The sequence below is a fragment of the Rissa tridactyla genome, chromosome 4 (assembly GCF_028500815.1).
Source record: "Rissa tridactyla isolate bRisTri1 chromosome 4, bRisTri1.patW.cur.20221130, whole genome shotgun sequence".
In the NCBI taxonomy this organism is placed as follows: Eukaryota; Metazoa; Chordata; class Aves; order Charadriiformes; family Laridae; genus Rissa; species Rissa tridactyla.
The window spans coordinates 93,599,365-93,616,896 of NC_071469.1; the positions used below are offsets into that span (position 1 = coordinate 93,599,365).

Genomic DNA, 17,532 nt, shown 5'->3' on the forward strand with positions numbered 1-17,532 from the left:
TTTAAAAAAAAATAAAATATCTGGAATAAGTAATGTAGCAGTACAATTGAGTATATACGTATTTGTCGTACTGCTGTGAGTGTTGCTGATGTTGATGAGAACTCTGAGCTTAAATACCTGTTGGTCATCTTACGCTTAGGATTAACATGTGACAAAACCACTTTAGAATTGTGTTTATATCTATATAAAGTATAGATATATATGTATTAAATATTATTAACAACACATATAATATATAGAATAAATATACACACAGTTTAAAAAAAAAAAAGTTTGTGCCCTCTTAAGACAGCTCCACTAATCTTTCTCTTGCTGCATTTGTTTTCCACAATTTATGCAATGACTTTTCTCCAGCCATTGTTGAAGAAAAGCAAGGATTTGTGGAGCTGTGTAGTCCAGAAGAGTGTCTGTTGAAGTGTATTTGAAACGCTTTAACTTTATAAGCCTGTGCTTTTCCATATCTCGTCTCTGAATCTGGCCTCTGTGACAAGTCCTTTGGGACGTAGATCCTTTCGTCTGCCTGTAAAGGGCTGTGTACGTACCTGTGAAGTTCCAGAAGCAGCAGATGCAGATGATGATTATAGCGTCTTATAAAAGATCTGGACATAAAGCCATAGTTCTATACTTGGTCTGTGGTTGTACCTGAATATGTGCTTTGCTGTATGAGCCCTTTGACAGTCAGGCCATGTACAGCCAAGCCTTTCCGTGAAACTGAAGATAACGCTAGAAAACGATAGGAGATGTGAGACCATTTGCAGATTTATAGAAGAGCTAGTGGATACCTTGGCTGAACTGAAGACGACACATCTGTAACTAACAAATAACAACAAAGGATGGCCATACTCAACACTTATGCCATGCGTTTTGGTTTTCTTCTAGCTAAGTATTGTCCTCTGTTTGAGGTGTTGGTTGTGTTTGGTCATAGTACAGAGATATGGACTCTGTACTGGATGTATTCAATGAATACTGTATGTATTCAATGCGTACACCATGAACTTGTGCTTACAGCCTGGGAGAGTGGCGAGCAAAGGTGGTCACGTGAACAAAAGTGCGTCTGACTTTCTACGTGGTTTATAGTCAATACGGATGTATGTAAAGAAGTTGGCAAATTAACCTCATTTAAACGGTCCTTTGTTCTTCACTTACCGCTTTACAGACTGTGGGCAGCTGCTAACTTCTGGACCAGCTACGTTGCCGGATGAGTTGATGGCTATAAGTCAGCCAGGTCAGCCGCAGAGCGAGGGACAAGCGGCAGTGCCAACGCTTCTCTCCCAGCAGATATCTGAGACTCCTCCGCTACCGTCAGCTATGGCAACCAATCAGAATATTGAGAAAATAGATGATCTGCTTGTGTCGTTACAAAACCAGGGGAACAATATGGCTGGCTCGTTTTAATTAGTCAAGTAAGTAATGTGTTTTTCAAGTTAGTCAAGTAAGTAATGTCTTTCCTGCCTTGTATGCTTTTGTTCAGTAAGTCTTTACTTCGGAGTGTATCACCACGCTCTGAGATCAGCTAAAATGCCGGTACTGCCGAATTAAGACTATGACACCAGTGGCTAGAATGAAGAGCTATTAAAAACAGTCAGAGGTCAGAATTTGTATGAAGCAGGTAGTTGAGGTGAGGTCTTGTCATACAGCTGCTGTATGTTTTGTCATCTGCTGTTACGGTCTAGTACTTCATTAGGAAGGAGAGCGGATCATCGACGGCTTGGCAGATAAAAGCGTTATGAAATATGACTGTAGTTAAAAAGTTAAGGCTTATTGAGTATATAACATCTGAAGTCTGTACTGTTGGGAAGTTGCCCTCTGGGTTACAAAAATGTAATGTGAAAACGAGTTTCGGTAGGATATGGCAGCTATTGAGAGTGTGCCACATGCGGAGCCTTTGCTAAAGTGAGCTGTCACAGTCGGCTGTTACTAGGAAACATTCTGCTCTTAGAAGGTGCCTTTTTCAGAGAGGTGAAAGAGGCTTTGACTACAAATGAGTACCAAGAACCAGGAGGACTCTGGAATCTAGTATTGTCCACAGCGTGTAACTTGGCTCTGGTTAACTGTGCTGCCATCCCGAATCCCCCAGAAGTTTCGCTTCAGTGATAGACTTCATTTTCTAATCTAAACTGTTTTGTACACAAGCTTATGAACTTTAAAAAAAAAAAAAAGTTGAAGGAGAGTAATCCTCTCTATGAAAGAGTGCTGTGTTCTGATACTCGCTCATAGTTTCATGTCTGCCTGCAAAGGACGCTTCCACGATGAAGAACCGATGAAGAAGTAAGAGGATGACCTTTTTAGCTGTGCCTAACTTTTTTGCTTCCTTGTTTTTTCCTGCAGAAATTCTGTGAAGAAAAAAAGTGACGATTTCCCAGATCCTCGCAGACCTTCCGACCTTGGATTAGGCTGTGCGGAACTGATTGCTTCTGTCAAAAAGTGGCCCTCCTCTCTAAAGAGCACACCCGTGGGCAATCGCAGTGTCTAGCACCTAAAGCTGTGGCCATAGTGTTTGGGATTTGTAGTGCCAATAATGCTGAAGAGCTATGCTTTGTTTTACTAGGGCATGGGATTGTACTGTTACTAGATTCCTAACCCTCATTGACAGTGGGGTGCTCTTTCAATTTAAAGCATATCTGGTCAGTTATTATTGTTGTTAGAAGGTAATACCTGTTACCACGTTTACTCTTTTTTCCTCCTCTTCCTTCTTCACATCCCCTGTTTTGACTAGCAGAGCTTGTGAAGCAGAAACATCAAATGCCTGTGACATGAGCTCGTAGCTGTCAGCAAGTGAAGGGATCGCAGGTTTCGCAGTTGAGTGGGAGAGCTAATGCTGCGATTTGTTAATTGCAGTAGGTGGCAATGAAAAATATTGATAACTGTAATAAACAAGCGGAGAATTGCTTGCTGCTGTAGATAGCCAGAGGTGGGTGCTTCCCAGCGGAGAATGTGATTAACGGTTTTCCATGTCTCTTACGTGTAACTGTACATAGAGCAAGGGTTTGGTGGCTCTAACAAAATGAAGAAACGAAGGGGAACTTTCAGTTAAATTGTGCTCTTCAAATCTTATCCTCTAAAATACCTTCAGCGTGAAAGGAACATTCTGCCTGGCCGAGGAAAGAGCTCCTCTGTGTCTCTCACTCTGCCTGTGTGGGTTAGAGCTCTGTAAAGCTGCGTGAGCCACTCGCGACCCAGCCTTCTCCCTGTCCTTCTGTTCATGGTTTTCCTTCCCTCTCCTCAGTTTCACGTTGTGTTTTTTAAAAAGACATAAGTATCCTACTGGCTTTAAAGATCAGAAGCGGCTTTTAGGAATCCATGGCATTAAATTGCTTAGTCAGGAGAAGCTTTGACAAATAATCAAGGATTAAGCAGAAAGAGGAAGCAATTTCTCCACCACCTTCTCAATGCAGGAATCCCCCTTAACCAGTCATTTTCCAGCTGTTACTGATGTAAATCTTCAGCTTGACTTTACTCCAAGGAGGGGGCAAGTTACAGCATTTCTAAGCGTTCTCGAAAATTTCACTTCATCCTGAGCTGTTGCGTCTTTGTAGCATATTAAGCTCATTGCAGTTTTGAAGTGATTTTTTTTTTAAATACCTACAGTCCCCAAATCTGGTTTCTAGATTGTCATGTCTCAATGAAAAAAAAAAAAAAAAAAAGAAAAAAAATTGACTGATGTTACAGAATGTAAAAACAACCCACTCCAGCCCATGCAGTTGTATTGTGAGGCATGTGAATTTTTGGGTGCTCCAACTATCTGGACAGTTTGGTGATATCTCACTCCAGCCACATCCCGCTGGGTGTTTCTTCTCCTGCAGGTGGAAGGCTGTTGCTGCAGTTAGAGCCAAACAGCTGTCACGTATGGCTATTATGCCTCGGTAGCGTGTAGTTGGTATCATGTCATTTTTTTCATTTTTGTTATTTTAAATAACAAAGAATAGTCTGTAAATGGTTTTTCAGTTACTCTAGTCTGTTTACTGTGTGTTTTTTCCCTTAACTTGTGTGCGTAGTTGAGCCGTGTAGAGTTTTTGTTTGTTTTCATGGTTTTTTCCTGTTTGTCAGTCTGTCATAACGTTCACTTTCTCTTTCTGTCTCTCTCTTTCTCTCTCTCATTGAGAGGCATTGAATTACGTTTTCAGTAGTAAGGCTTCTTGCCGATATGAAGGGAACTTTTCAGAAAGAGACCTGCTCTGGGTCATTTAATTTTGAATACAGTTTTCAATCGTTCAAGTTTTGGATGGTTTATATCTAATGTGTGTTTCATTTTTTTGGAAAGCTATATTTTGTATTTAGGAAATGGTATACTATTTTGCTATTTGTACTGAGTGAGTACATTGGCATAAATATAAAAATTTATATATATACATATATATAAAATATTCTTTTTGCCACACATTTTTGTGGTAAATTTGTGAGTTTGTCTGATGTTCTACCACAACGTGGCGTCTGATAACAGTGGGGTGGGGTGGGGTTTGTTATGTCTTTATTGAGTATTTAAGTACTTTTTGCAACATAAATGACTTGTTCATCTCTCGCCATTCCATCAGGCAATCGATTGTTCCGGCTGGCTATGAGAAGCTTCTCTGTGTGTTTTGATGTGTCTGTCACTCAGCAATACGACCTAGCGAGGAAACCCGTAGGCATTTAGGCGTATAGATATAACGGGGTTTCATTCAGAATGAGCCATTCAGCTTTTATCCACTATCATTGTCTATTTAATATTTTATTATTAGCGCCTCTGTGTTTTAACTCTTAATTTATGATTACGCTAAAATGTTTAAAATTTTAATCATGATAAAAAGAATTCCCTGCTTCATAATGTCCAGAGCTGCTTTATAACCCTCAACCATTCTTTTTCTTTCCATGATTTTTTTTTTTCCTGCTAAGACAAAATATTAACAAAATCCTGTAATGGTTCATGACATGAAAACAGCGATCTTGCAGCATTGACTAAATGCTACATGAGGCTATGTAGAAGAGTGCGAATTACGGACCGAAACAACTTCCAGATGGTGGTGGAAGTCGATAGCCAGTGATTCAAAAATGAACTGGTGGCTTTTGCAGGATGGCAGTCCCAGGACAAGCTGTTGGGTGTCACCTGGGGCCTTCATACACAGAAGTAATAGGAATGATGCGTTCACTTGTGTGCTGCTTCAGTTTGTTCCCGTGTTCCCAAGGGGTGTATCCTTATGTTGAAGTGCTGTTGTTCAGTGCCAAGTCACCAGGGACCAATTCTCCATTTAACAAGATGAGTGTCCAAAACCAGAGAACTTCATACCGAGACTGCTACAGCTCCAGGGCAAGGGTATGTTCGAATTGTGTGCGTATTTTCGGTCGCTTGTGAAGAGAAGAGAAAAAAAACAACAACAATTGTAAAAAAATAAATTAAAAAAAAAAAAAGGGCTGTGCTATCACATTTTTCACTTCGGGATAACACCTTTTCCTGTGTTAAATTTCTCTTGTTCATTTTAGGTCAATGTTTAAATGTGTACAACACTTTGAACATGTAATTTGGTTACAAAAAGTATTTGTCTTATGAAGGAAGAGGTCGCTCAGCGGTTGATCAGTGCTTGAACTGCTGCTTGCAAACAGCTGTTACGGAGGATAAAGAGGGGTTTGAGAAGCCAATAAAGAGCTTAAAGCCAGGCTGCGGGATTCCATGGCAGAAAGACCCAAGAACAGCGTGAGCCACACTTGTGTTTCATCAGAGTCCTGAACATTTGCGATCTAAACAGTTGATATTGATAATTGGAGCTTACTCTGCTTTTTTTTTTCCTTTTTTTCGCCCCCATCCCTGTGTTTGCTCCTCGGCACGCTCACACCGGTGCCTGTGAGTGGGCGGAGAGCTTTCCTGCGGAGGTGAGGTGGGGGTATCAGCTCTAAGTCCGTTTTGGTTGAGAAAGTTAGAAGATACTGAGACATAAGTCTGTATAAATTTGAAGTTCCTGACATTATCATAAAGGGGAAGTTAATATCGTATCCACGAAGCAGCAATTAAGTTTCGAAGACATTGCTAGGTGACAAACAAACAACTGCAGAGCTGCGTTGCTGGGATGGATTTTCCGTATCTTTTCTGCTGCTTGACCTCGCTTTAAAGAACTGTTAAATGCGAGCCTGTGTAGGTGCGGGCTGTGCTCTCCGGCTGCGTGGGCCTCTGCGGCACCATGCTCCGCGCTCTGCACGGCGTCCCTGGGACGTGGTGGTTACAGACAGCGACTTCTTGGCACAGGTTAAAACCCCGGCAGAGGGACCTGCTGGCCACCGGTCGGGACGTCTGCACACGCTCTCTGGTCCGTGTGTACGCTCTCTGTGTGTGTGTGTGTATAAAAACCCCCCATACGAATAACACGTACTACACAGTTATTAGCTAAACATCTCCTCTGGTAGGAAGTTACTGGTGCTTTGTGCTTCATTTGCAAGTCCACGTTTTTTTATTAACTGCCTCTTCGCTGCCTGATCTTTCAGCGGTTACACAAGCCAAATGCTGCGCTATTATTTTAATAGAAAAATAGTTCAAGAAATAATTTCAGCCTTGCTGTTCCAAAGTGGATGTTTAATCACCAGCCATTTTATTATAATTACTTTTAATTACTGACAGGGTGGTTACTTCCTATTTAGTTTTAAGATGGAGTAAAGCATGAACAGTTAAGCGTTTGTTACTTTGGCAGGTTTTTTTACTGGAAATACCAAGAGTCTGGGCAGCTGCATCAGTGGACATTCCCCTACTTTAGATAAATTGAACTTTTTTTTTCTTTTTAATGTTGTGGTTTTGATTTCGGATATAGTTTCTAAAAAGAAAACTTGTCTGAAGATTTTCTACTCTTTTACTATCTTTCCAGAGCGCTCAGAAGGAACACCAAACAAGTCTGAAGCTTGCATTTGTCTTAAAACGTTGTTTAAAATCACTATTTGAGTAGGAGGAAAGGTGATTTATTAAAAAGCAAAATCAACAAGTTGTTATTGGACTAAAAAAGCTACAGGTCGTTTCCCCCAAGGGTATGTGTGTGTGTGTAGGCATGCACGTGCACACTCATTAAAAGTTAAGAAAGAATGTCCAGTGCTTGACTGTCATGCTCTGCATGGCAAAGTCTTGGGTTACTTTTTCACGGTAAATATGGGAGAGGAATACAAGGGATTACGGACATTTATCCGAGTGGTGGAGCAAGAACAAGGAGAATTTTGTGTGCTATGAGTTGTAGGTGGAAGGTGAGAAGAAGAAATACTGATCGCTGGTGACTTCTCATTAGTGCAAAAGTTATTTTCAAGGAACAGCTGGTGGTTTGTGTTCCAGAGGGCCTGGCGGCAGCTCCATTACTTTAGAAGTTAAAAGGGAACCGGTACCGAGATGCTTTGTTTGTTTGGGGTTTTTGTCTTAATTTGGAGTAGTCTTTTGTGAGCGTTTCGTGTTCGTATTCAGACCAGTTCTGCCCGTTGCATATGACAGTGGTCACCTGAGGCGCGTCTCTCTGTGCACGCTGGGCATCGAGCATGGAGGATCCCGACTGGAAACGTGAGAGATGTTGTTTAGATACAAGGAAAAATGCAGCAGCAGATGAACTCCTGTAAAAGCGTACTCGTGAAATTCTCTAGTTGCCTATGGGGCTCTGAGGGGTTACACGGGAGGAGAGGCTTTTCCTTCCGTATTCTCTGTATAGGTCTGTAAATAGCCAATGCCTGTATATTCTAGGGTTATAAATATGTATATAGAGGAATCATATATCTATTATATATAAATAATGAGTAGACACACGCATATAATACTGTTATATTTACATTTTTATAAACATGAAATAATATTACTTTTTCCTTAGTATGAGGTTATTTACCAAGGTTTTTGTAGTAACTCATTAACAGTTGTATGGACACCTTTCAGTACTGTACATGGGGCGCTCTTGGTAACGTTGCTCCAGAAGCTTGCTCTGCTTGTGAACATCACTAATATCCATGGGTTTAAAGCAGCTGTACTTTTGTATTTTTATATATTTTTATTAATAATTGCAGACGTGGTGTTAGCAAAATGATAGAACTGACAGCCTGGCTCGAGAGCCTGCTGCTGGCTGGGCTCAGGAAAGGCTTTCTGCATCCGCGTGCTCCCCTGCCGGCTTCCCTCAAGTCAGTCCTGACTTCAGGACCTTTTCTGTTCTCAGCTTGTGCTGATGGGGAGCGGTGGTGGTTGTGTTGCTCCGGAGGAGCTGGACTGACACCAGCAGCTCGCTGCCAGGGCGGCCATTAATCGTTCATGCACAGCAAAGGATCCCGGCTGCCGCTGCTCAGCTGGGTTGCGTTTGGATCGGGAAGGTGAAGCTCGATCTGTCATTCCTCTTCTCTTTGTTCTGAGAAAGGCAGGCATCTTTAGATTTATTTTTTTTTTTTATTTATTTTATCTGACGTTGTAATGCAACAGTCACTATCTAGAAAACTGTCCTTGAAAGCTGGTGAAAGCTCTTGGTTTCTGGCCGCGAGGAACCCTGCCCCCAGTTCTGCTGACTCCTTACAGATAGTGTGAGAAATTAAACTCTCTCAAAGAAATCCAGATCGTAAATTCAATAGTACGTGTTTTGTCCGCCACGACTCTTCCTGCCACGTCAGGTGTGTTACGCTGCAATTTGACATGAGGTTGATCGACAGACGTTATTGTCCCGGTACAGGCTTTATCAGAGCACCTCTGCCAAAGCCAGCGTCCTTATTTCTTCTCTTTGAGCCATCGGTTTGCAGGCCTGATCTCTGCTGTTCCCAGAGATCTGTAATTCTTGCTGTTACAGTTCGTGAAATTGCCTCATAACATGTACGTGTATTGGGAAAAGGGTGAGGAATCCGAGGATTTCCCTGCTTGCTGGGGGACATTCACTGAAACTCTTTGCAAGTGCTTGGTTCAGACTCCAGAACTCCGACACCCAGCAGCAGCCCACTGTAAATATTCCAGTTGTGCACATTTGCTCCAGGATTCAGATTAGCGATTGTCGTCACTTCTTTTTAATCCCTGGAACTGCCCCTCTGTGAGCGGGGAAGGTCTGGCCCAAGTGTCCCTTGTGCCGGTGGGTCCCCCCCGGAGCGCGGCTGTCCCGGAGGTCAGGATAACGGCGCTGGCTCGGGGGGGAAGCTGCTTTTTGAAAGGAGAGCGTGTGGCATTTGCGGGTGTTGCAGAACTGGGAACAAGTTCCACTATCCTGCTTAGAAACCCACACTATTCCCAAAGCTTTTTTTTTTTCCTTTTTTAATTCTGGACGCTATTTGCAATATTTACATTTGAGCTCATTATTAATGAGTAAGCTCCAATAAACTTCAGAGCAGAGCTTTCTACCTCTGTCACTAGCCGCGTCTTCGAGTGGTTTACCCGCCTTTCTGCCACGCGTTCCTGGCGAGCACTGATCGACCGCTGAGCTGCCTCTTCCACTGTCCTGCAATGTGAAAGTAGCACCAGATATTCCTTTGTGCATTTCTGTGTATATGGCTTTCGTAGTTGGGATTTTCAAAGCACTGATACCCGGTGTTTTCAGTTTGTTCTGAGGGGATATTTCATTTGCATCTATGTTTTTAGCTATCCGGTGATAACTTGTTGAATATTAAAAAATAAAAATATTTTGCTTCTATTGGGACATTTGTATACTCGCAACTATATTTCTGTAAACAGCTGCAGTCAAGAATAAAACAATGAAAGTTTTCATTTTGCAGTGTAAAGTCTTGTTGTGTTTTTTTCAAGGGCATCTCCTCTCTGCCGGGAGAAAGTGTCCATTCTTCAGTACGGAGTAAACCCATCTGGGAACCATATGGCGGAAATACTGGGAAGGCAGGAGCCCGCGATGATTTGTGCCTGTGGTGTATCCCGCTGGAGTCGTTGCGTAAGAAAAGGCACCGTGTCATTGTGTGCACTTTAAAAAAAAAAAATACTGCAACTGTTTCTTTCTGATTTTGTGGCGTTAAGTCCAAAGTAACCGTCTATACTACCATCTTTACTACCCAAACCCCAGCCTGCAACTTACAGAGTGTTCAAAGTTGTTTTTGTAGTCCATGGAAAGCAGGGCTCTGTCTGAGGGACCCGGGGGAGACGCAGCTTTCCCCCCGTTCAGCCCCTCGCCCACTGCCAGGGTCAGACGTGGCCGTGCTGCGGCGGGGCAAACGCAACCCCCTGCTGCTGGCTTTTGCCCCTCTGGAGCCACCAGCCCTGCTGCAGGCGCTCATTATCCACCCTCCTCATTAGTGCCACTGTGGTGCCATGGGACGTGACAAAACACCCTGAGAAACCCTCCTCAGCCTCCTCTTCCTCTCGAGGCTCAGAGGAAGGCACACCCTGGCCCCTGAGCCCGGTCCAGGCAGCCACAGAAACAAGACTGAGCCACAGGACTATGGGTTTTTGTGTTTATTAGCAACGCAGCCACTGCCTGGGGCGTCCCAGGGGCCGAGCAGGGAAGCCACTACCTCACCCAGCTCCCCTCCCTTCGGGCAGGCCATCCCGGGTCGGAGCCTCCCCAAACCCGATGAGTGTCACCCCCAGTCACTGGCCACTCTTCAGGCACCAGAGAAGCGTGGAAGGAAAGGCGCTGCCCGGGGCAGTGGCCTTCAGGAAGGGTGCTCACCCTCCTGGAGCCATCAGGCGTCGGGCAGCAACATGCAAGGCCCGGGCAGATGGTCCTTCCTCACAGCACGGGCCGCCGGGGACCCCGTCCCGCCCTTCACCTCCTCTTCACAAACTTCTTTGTCACGGCGTTGGGGTTCAGGCGCCTCCTGCCAGCGCCCAGGGCCGCGTCCCGGATTTGCAGATTGGCTGCACGGCTGTAGATGTCATTTTCCGCAAAGGGCGAGATCCCAGCGATGTAGTCGGGGTCGAAGACATTGGTCTTCTGCCTGGCCTTGCGCGACAGTCGCTGCTGCGGGAAGGGCTGGTCTTCCACCAGGTGAGGGTTGTTCGCGTGCTTCCCTCCTTTCGGGGCCGGCAGCGGGTACTGCCAAGGCAAAAGAGGTTGTTAAACTCACTTCAGGGGCGACTCTTGCTCAGAGGGACTTCAAGGTGACCGCAGGCCTCTAGAGAAAAGCTGAGCAAATGAAGAGCTGACCACAGGCCAGGCCCTTGTCTCAGCAGCAGCCACCGCCCAGCTACTCACCCTGAGTCCTCGGGGGTTCAGGACCTTGGGGTTGCGGGAGAAATGCATGTGGAGGCTCCCATCATCGCTGACGCTCACTGCGACCTTCTTCAGGGTCTTGTTGCCGCAGTGGGGACAGAAAACCTTGGTCATGTCTGACGTGGTCCTGCAAGACAGACAGAGAGGGTTTACTGCTCCCTGGGCGGTGGAATACAGACTCAGCCCACGAGCGGGACCATCCAGCCAGCCCCAGCAAGCACCGCACGCCCAGCCGAGGGCAGCGCCGCTCTGCGCACACATGCTCACTTGAAGCAGCCGTGGCAGCGGAGGATGTAGCTCCTGGCCTGGCGGATCAGCATGCCGTTCACCGCCAGCACGTGGAGGCCCATCTGCAGCAGCACGTTCTGCAACGAGGAGAGAGAAACCGTGACGCCGTGAGCTGGGACTGCCAGGAGCTTTAACCGGGGTCTGCCAGCCCAGGCAGGGAGGTGCCGACAGAATTGACTTTGTAGAGGTCTCTGCTATGGGCAGAACCGGCTGTTTTTAAGATAAAAGGAGTTGTCGCAAAGATGGTCTTATCCTGCCCCAGGGACTCGGGAGCACGCTCCTCTGTCTCGGTGTGCTAGTTTAACCAGCCTGGAGGTTTGAGTAATTTGGGAATCATCCCCTCAGCCCACCCCACCGGCCCCCCGTGCAGGCAGGGGAGATACAGTGCCCACACGGCATCGGCTGAGCCCGAGGCTGGAGCCCGTCCCATGCAGGGCAGCAGCCAGCACCCACCTGCATGGCAAAGTCAGTGGTGACACAGCCGACCTGGACACCAGTGGGAGCAGTGTCACAGTGCCCCGTGTCCTGCTGGGCCTCCTTAAGGTTGCTGGGTGTTATCCAGCCCTCGTCGTCGCTCTCCTCTTCCTCCTCCTCTTCCTCAGTGCTAGCCCCATCCTCAGAGCTCTGGTGCTCCTCAGTGGCCTCTGGGCTAACGGAGATGGCTTGAGCTTTCTAGGGTGGAGGAGACAGTCAGCTATGGCACACGCAGTGCTCCTGGTGCAGTCCAGCACTGCGCGGAGGAGTCAGGAAAAGCCAGCCGGAGACCAGAGTAGCAAGGACAGCGAGAGGAGGCTCTGGGTCTCACCAGCAGCTCCTGCAGCTCGTCCTCGATGCTGGGCAGGGGGGGTCGCCAGTAGAGGAAGGAGCTGAACTCATCACTCTCAGATGGGACTGTGCTCCTCTTGGGGCTGGGCTGACGCTTGCCTTTCTCTGGGTGTTTGTGCTGTGGGGTGACACAGGACAGGGTGTCCCTCACCCTCCGCTGCCCGTGGGCTCTGTGGGGCTGCGTCCCCATCCCCAGCACTGCATCTTGGGGTGCTGCATCCCTGTCCCTTACCTTGGCAGGCAGGTGGAAGCCGGCGAGATGCAGGGGCGCCTCGGGGTGCCGCGGGGTGGAGCTGAGCCGCACCTGGGGAGGCAGCACTGGGGTGTCAGCGGGGCACTCTGGGGAGGGAACCCCATCCCCGGGGTGGGCCCTACCTTGTCCTGGGGCTCCCAGCGGAGGCAGCCCAGGCCGTCGGTCTCGGCCTGCAGTTGGCAGGTAAGGGCGAGCACCTGCAGGTCGGCGGCCGAGAGGCTGGGGTAGTCCCCGGTCTTCTTGGAGAAGTCGGTCACTGCGGGGGGGAGGTAGAAAGGAAAAGGGGGGAAGGGGAAAGGAGCCGTCGGGCCGGGCCAGGCCGCAGGGAGGCGGGCGAGCTGGGCCTCCCCGAAGCGCAGGGCCCCGGTGAGGCCGTTCCGTGACTCACCGAGGCGCAGGAGGTCGGGCCGCGGCCGGCGGAGATGCAGCTGGCAGGGCAGGGCGGCCAGGCGGCGGCGCGTCGGCCTGTCGCGGATCTCGGCCAGCACCTCGGGCACGGTGTAGAGGTTCTGCGCGATGTCCTGCGGGCAGCGTCGTCACACCGGCCCGTCCCCACCCCCCCCCTCCCGCCCCGTCCCCGGTCCCCCGGTACCTGCAGCGGGGCGGCGCTGAGGAAGGCGCCGGTGTCGGCCACGACGTGCGCCACGCGCGCCATGTCCGCGCGCCCCATTGTGCCCAGCCGGCTGCCGTCCCCGGCGCAATGCACGCCGGGAGATGTAGTCCGCGCGGGGCAGGCCGGGAACGGCAGCCCCGCGTGACCGCTTCCGGGCGGCGCAGTCAGGTGACGGGCTCGGTGTCACATGACGGCGGACGCCGGAGCCGGAAGCGAGAGTGGAGCGGTCGCCGGTAACTCGGGTGGCGGGACGGGACGGTGACGGCTCGGGGGGGGTGCGGGGAGGCTGGGGCTTGCCGGTACGGTCTGTCCGGTGCCCCGGGCGCCGCTCGACTGCGGGCTCTGCCCACACCGCGGCGGTACCGGCCCGGTGAGGCGAGGCCCGGCCCGGTGCGGGCGGTGAAGCCTGAGGGGAGGGCTGCTCTGGCCGCCCCCTCCCCTTCGCGGAGCCCCCCCGGCGCTCTACCCCCTCTCGCACCCCCCCCAGTGGTTGTCGGTGCCCGGCCCGGTTCTGTGCGGGGCGAACCGGTACCGGGCTCCGGCTGCGGGGCAGGAGCCGGCCCGGTCCCTGCGGCGGCGGCAGTGAGCGGGGGGTGCCCGCCTCCTGGGACCGCTGCCCTGGCCCCTACCCAGCCCGTAGGGCCGCCGGCTCCCCCGGGGGCGACGGGAACACCGGGGGCCGCCGGGGAGGGGAGACCTCGGCCCTGCAGAAGGGGAAGGCTGCGCCCCGGGCCCGCACCAGCCACAAGCCGGTTCCGCAGGGGGTGTCAGCGGCGGGTGGAGCCTGCGGGAGAGGAAAAGGGCCGATCAGAGTGGAAAGCTGTGCCTGGGGGAACGGCACTGAGCACAGAGGGGGTTTCTGACGGCTGAGAGGTATTTAACGTGGCCAGGGGAGTTAACATAAGCAATAGCGAAATGGTGTAGAATCAGGGAAAAAGAAAATGGGGAAAAAGAGCCAAGACAGCTGGAGAAGAGGAAAACCAGTGGCAGTGACTGGCAGGGAGGACCAGGGATCCAGAGTCCCTGCTGCGGTGGGTCTTACACAGTAATTTTGTGGGCGCAGGTCACTAACGTTAGTGCGGGAGGCCCTGAAGGACAAGTGGGCCGGTCACGGGCTGGCCCAGGGGCTGGTCATGGGCTGACACAGGAGGGACACGTGTGTCTGGCTGTTTTCTGTGGGCCTGCTTAATGACACTAATGAAGTAAGTGGTGATGCGGAGCTGGGGAGTCATAACAAACATAAGGATTAACGATATCCTAAGGGAAGGCCAGGGTGATCTGTGGGCCAGGATAATTGGAGTAGGAGTAACTGTAGTAATAGCGAGTGCAATTAGTCTCGTGAAAGACCTCCCTGCGTAAGGCAGCTCTCCCCCGCTGGTGAGGGGGAGGAGATGGGCATGTGTTAGCGAGCCTCCAGCCGCCATCTGATAGAGCTGAGACAGTGGCAAGTCTGGTACCAAACAAGGTTTTCCAGGCAGAGGTGGGGATTGTATGAGGCACTGGCCAGGTCTCATCTGAGCACGGAGTGCTGGGAAGGTTTGCCGTGCTGGGGGGGGGTGAGGTCGCGTGGGGCTGGCATGGAGAAAGGGGGTGGGGAGCGTAGACCCTGCCTCGTGAGAGAGGGTTTTAAAATGAACCTGCCTTTGGGATGGAGCTTGGTATGGTCTAATGAGGGCAGGGAAGAGAGAGAGAGCCCTGCATGCGAGGGGTGGCAGCAGGGGCTGGAGCTGCTCTTCTCCCCTTTCCATACTTCCCTCCCCTGGAGGGGGAGGTCGGGACAGGGGAGGCAGAAGGGGTGTTCTTGGCTTTGGGGGCTTGGGAGGGCGATCAGGTTTGACCACATCTGAGCCCTCGCCCCAGGTTACAGGATTGAGGCTCCTCTTTGCTCCCGCCTGGGGGTGGGCAGCAAATGCCCCGCTGTGTCGGGGGCTCGCGCAGGCAGGGACTCTCTGGTCTGTGACCTTGACACCCACTGCAGGCACCCACACTCAGTGCATCCTCCCTGGCTCCTCTCTCTGGAGAGTGTGGAGAGGAGGACGGCTGCCCACGGGCTCAGGAGGATGGTGTGAGTCAATAGCTGACTCTGTGGTCCCAGACCGAGCACCTCGTGCTTCTGCGTGATACATGACCTCATCCTTCTACTTTGTGGTCAGTCGTTTCGGCAGAGGCACCCAGCCACGTGTACTGCCAGCATCGCCAGGCCTGCGCCCTTCCTGCCCGCTCCTGTTCCCAGTGGGTGACTCCTGGGAAAGCTGCAGCAGAAGGGGCAGGGGGAAGCGCTGTGCCCGTGGTGACAGTGACGTGGCGCCGGAGAGCGAGGAAGTGGTGAGCACTTGGGGAAGTGGAGGTCTGGGCTTGTAGCCTGCTCCTTAGTGTGATTCTTCTCTGTGTTCAGAGCAGCTATGGTCCCGGTCCCCTTCATGGCGTGTTAGAGTAGATGGGACTGATTTTTCTGTGGGATTTTGCTGCCAGGAAGAGACCTGGTCTGTCCTTGAGGGATGTGGCTGCTTCCTCATACTGTGACCGGACCTTCTTCTATACTACCGGTGTCACTGCCTCGTCCTTTCCGAGGGATCCCTTGTGCGACGGCTGTGCAGGCTGCTCCTGAGCCGGTGCTGCTGCTCAGCACGGAGCAGGGCGTGAGACAGTGTATCTGCTGAAGGCTTTGGAGGCTGCTCTGTCCTTGTGATCGGCAGCCACCTTTGGGTCAGGGTGAGCTGCAGCTGCTCAAATGGGGTGTCCAGAGGGCTGAGCGCTGCCCAGCTTGGCTCGGCTCTCGGGCTCAGCATTGTTGTTGCCTGTGGTGTGGGGCTGGTTTATCAGGAATGAGAGGGCACCTGTGTTGCCAGGTGTGTGACAGTCCATTGCCAGGTCTCCCTGCCATGTGGGTCACTTGCACTAATGGCTGGGCTGTGTTTGAGCCCAGTGCAGCCCCGGCTTCCTCTGCACAGCGGGAGCAGTACTGAGGTGTCTCCTCTCTCTCTGCTTCCAGCCAGGGGTGATGCCATGGCCGCTGCGAGCTCCAGCAGGGCCAGGGCCGGGCCACCCTGTGAGAAGTCCCAGCTCTCCGTGAAAGGTGGGTCCTCCTGCCACCGGTGGGGCCGGGAGCGCTGCGGTGGGGAATGTGGATTTTGGGTGCATCTGGTCCGGGTGTGTGCTCTGCCTGCACCCTGGGCTGGGAGACCTTTTTGGGGGGAGCAGGGCTTGGAGAGGGCCAGCACTGCCCTGCGTCCCATGGGTGCCTGGGGAAGCAGAGCAGCCATCGGCTGGGCTCTGTCGCCTCCTCTACCTGGCCTTCTCTCCCCGGCTGCCATCGGGACATGGCCGCGAGATGGCTCCCGATGCCTGGAGCTGCGTCCCCCGGAGCTGTGTCCCCGGGGCAGCCCTGGTGCAGGGCACTGATGGCCTGGGGGGTGGCTGAGCCTTGCCTGGTGGGTGCCTCTACCCAGGAGCTCCAGCAGAGCCCCCTTGCCCACAAGCCCTGGGGTAGGGCAGGGTCTGTGGGGACTGTGACACTCCAGCAGCCTCCGGGTATGGGTGAAGCTGGGGATGGGTAGTGATCAGGGGCTGGTGACGGGAGCACCTGAATCTGGCCATTGCTGCCATCAGGGGAATCGCTTCTCGCTCCTCCTCTCCCAAAAGCAGTTTGACTCTGCGGCGAGTTGCGGCACCCCGAGCTGGGTGTGTGGGGGGGGGCAGGGGACAGGGCCTCCCCTGTGGCTGCCTGACTCTCTGCTTGCCCCCCCTGCCCAGTCGTGTCCGTGAAGCCCAAGGCGCACAGCCGCCCATCCCGGATGAACTGCTACGTGGAGGTGGCGGGCGACGGGCTGCCCAGTGAGACCAAGAAGACAGGGAAGCAGATCGGGAGCTCTGAGCTGCTGTGGAACGAGATCCTCATCTTGTAAGTCTGCATGACTCCCCGGTGTGGGGATGGTGCCAGGGCTGGCCCCGTGCTCCCTGCTGTACCCCACTGTGCCATCGGCTGGGGCTGTTAGATGTCAGACATCTTTGCCCCCAAGACAGGGATGCTGCCAGGGACAGCCAGGCTGTGAGGGTGGCGGGAGGAGGGGGGGCTCCCATTGCCCCACGGCCTTGCCCACTTCCCTCTGCTGCCTGGTTTTGGCAGGCCTGGCGCTGCCTGCTCGCCAAGCAGGGACGAGGACACGGTTATGGCCCCCTTCTCTGGTCTCTGCAGGAACGTCACGGCTCAGAGCCACTTGGACCTGAAGGTGTGGAGTTGCCATACCCTGAGGAACGAGCTGCTGGGCACTGCCTCCGTCAGCCTCGGCAACCTGCTGAAGAGCGGTGGGAAACGTACGTACAAGCCGGACCCCACGGGGGTCCCTCAGCCTCCACCCTGGCTGTGGAGCCCGTGCTCTGCAGGGTCCTGCCGCCTTGCCCGCCCCGTAGGTGCACAGTGGGGAGGAGAGGCGGTGGCCACAGCAGCTCCC

General features: G+C 51.8%; 3 protein-coding genes across 10 annotated transcripts in view; 2 read left to right on the top strand and 1 right to left on the bottom strand.

The window, feature by feature from the left end:
* Positions 1 to 9,649, top strand: part of NFAT5 (nuclear factor of activated T cells 5) — a 74,586-nt gene extending 64,937 nt beyond the window's left edge. For all 6 annotated transcript variants that reach the window (XM_054197620.1, XM_054197621.1, XM_054197625.1 and 3 more), the window contains 2 exons: positions 1,157 to 1,403; positions 2,329 to 9,649. In XM_054197620.1, the coding sequence (XP_054053595.1) occupies positions 1,157 to 1,395 (239 nt within the window). In that variant the 3' untranslated portion in view covers positions 1,396 to 1,403; positions 2,329 to 9,649. The remainder of the gene's footprint in view (positions 1 to 1,156; positions 1,404 to 2,328) is intronic.
* Positions 9,650 to 10,327: 678 nt separating this feature from the next.
* On the bottom strand, positions 10,328 to 13,183 carry NOB1 (NIN1 (RPN12) binding protein 1 homolog). The gene is made up of 9 exons (XM_054197626.1): positions 13,061 to 13,183; positions 12,857 to 12,989; positions 12,591 to 12,724; positions 12,448 to 12,519; positions 12,196 to 12,333; positions 11,844 to 12,062; positions 11,370 to 11,467; positions 11,085 to 11,229; positions 10,328 to 10,925 (listed from the first exon to the last, which is right to left on the bottom strand). Exons 1-9 carry the CDS (start codon positions 13,136 to 13,138, stop codon positions 10,656 to 10,658), a joined length of 1,287 nt encoding a protein of 428 aa, XP_054053601.1. The 5' UTR covers positions 13,139 to 13,183; the 3' UTR covers positions 10,328 to 10,655.
* Positions 13,184 to 13,259: 76 nt separating this feature from the next.
* Positions 13,260 to 17,532, top strand: part of WWP2 (WW domain containing E3 ubiquitin protein ligase 2) — a 43,354-nt gene continuing 39,081 nt past the window's right edge. For all 3 annotated transcript variants that reach the window (XM_054198585.1, XM_054198586.1, XM_054198588.1), the window contains exons 1-4: positions 13,260 to 13,314; positions 16,074 to 16,157; positions 16,835 to 16,982; positions 17,277 to 17,395. In XM_054198585.1, the coding sequence (XP_054054560.1) occupies positions 13,269 to 13,314; positions 16,074 to 16,157; positions 16,835 to 16,982; positions 17,277 to 17,395 (397 nt within the window). In that variant the 5' untranslated portion in view covers positions 13,260 to 13,268. The remainder of the gene's footprint in view (positions 13,315 to 16,073; positions 16,158 to 16,834; positions 16,983 to 17,276; positions 17,396 to 17,532) is intronic.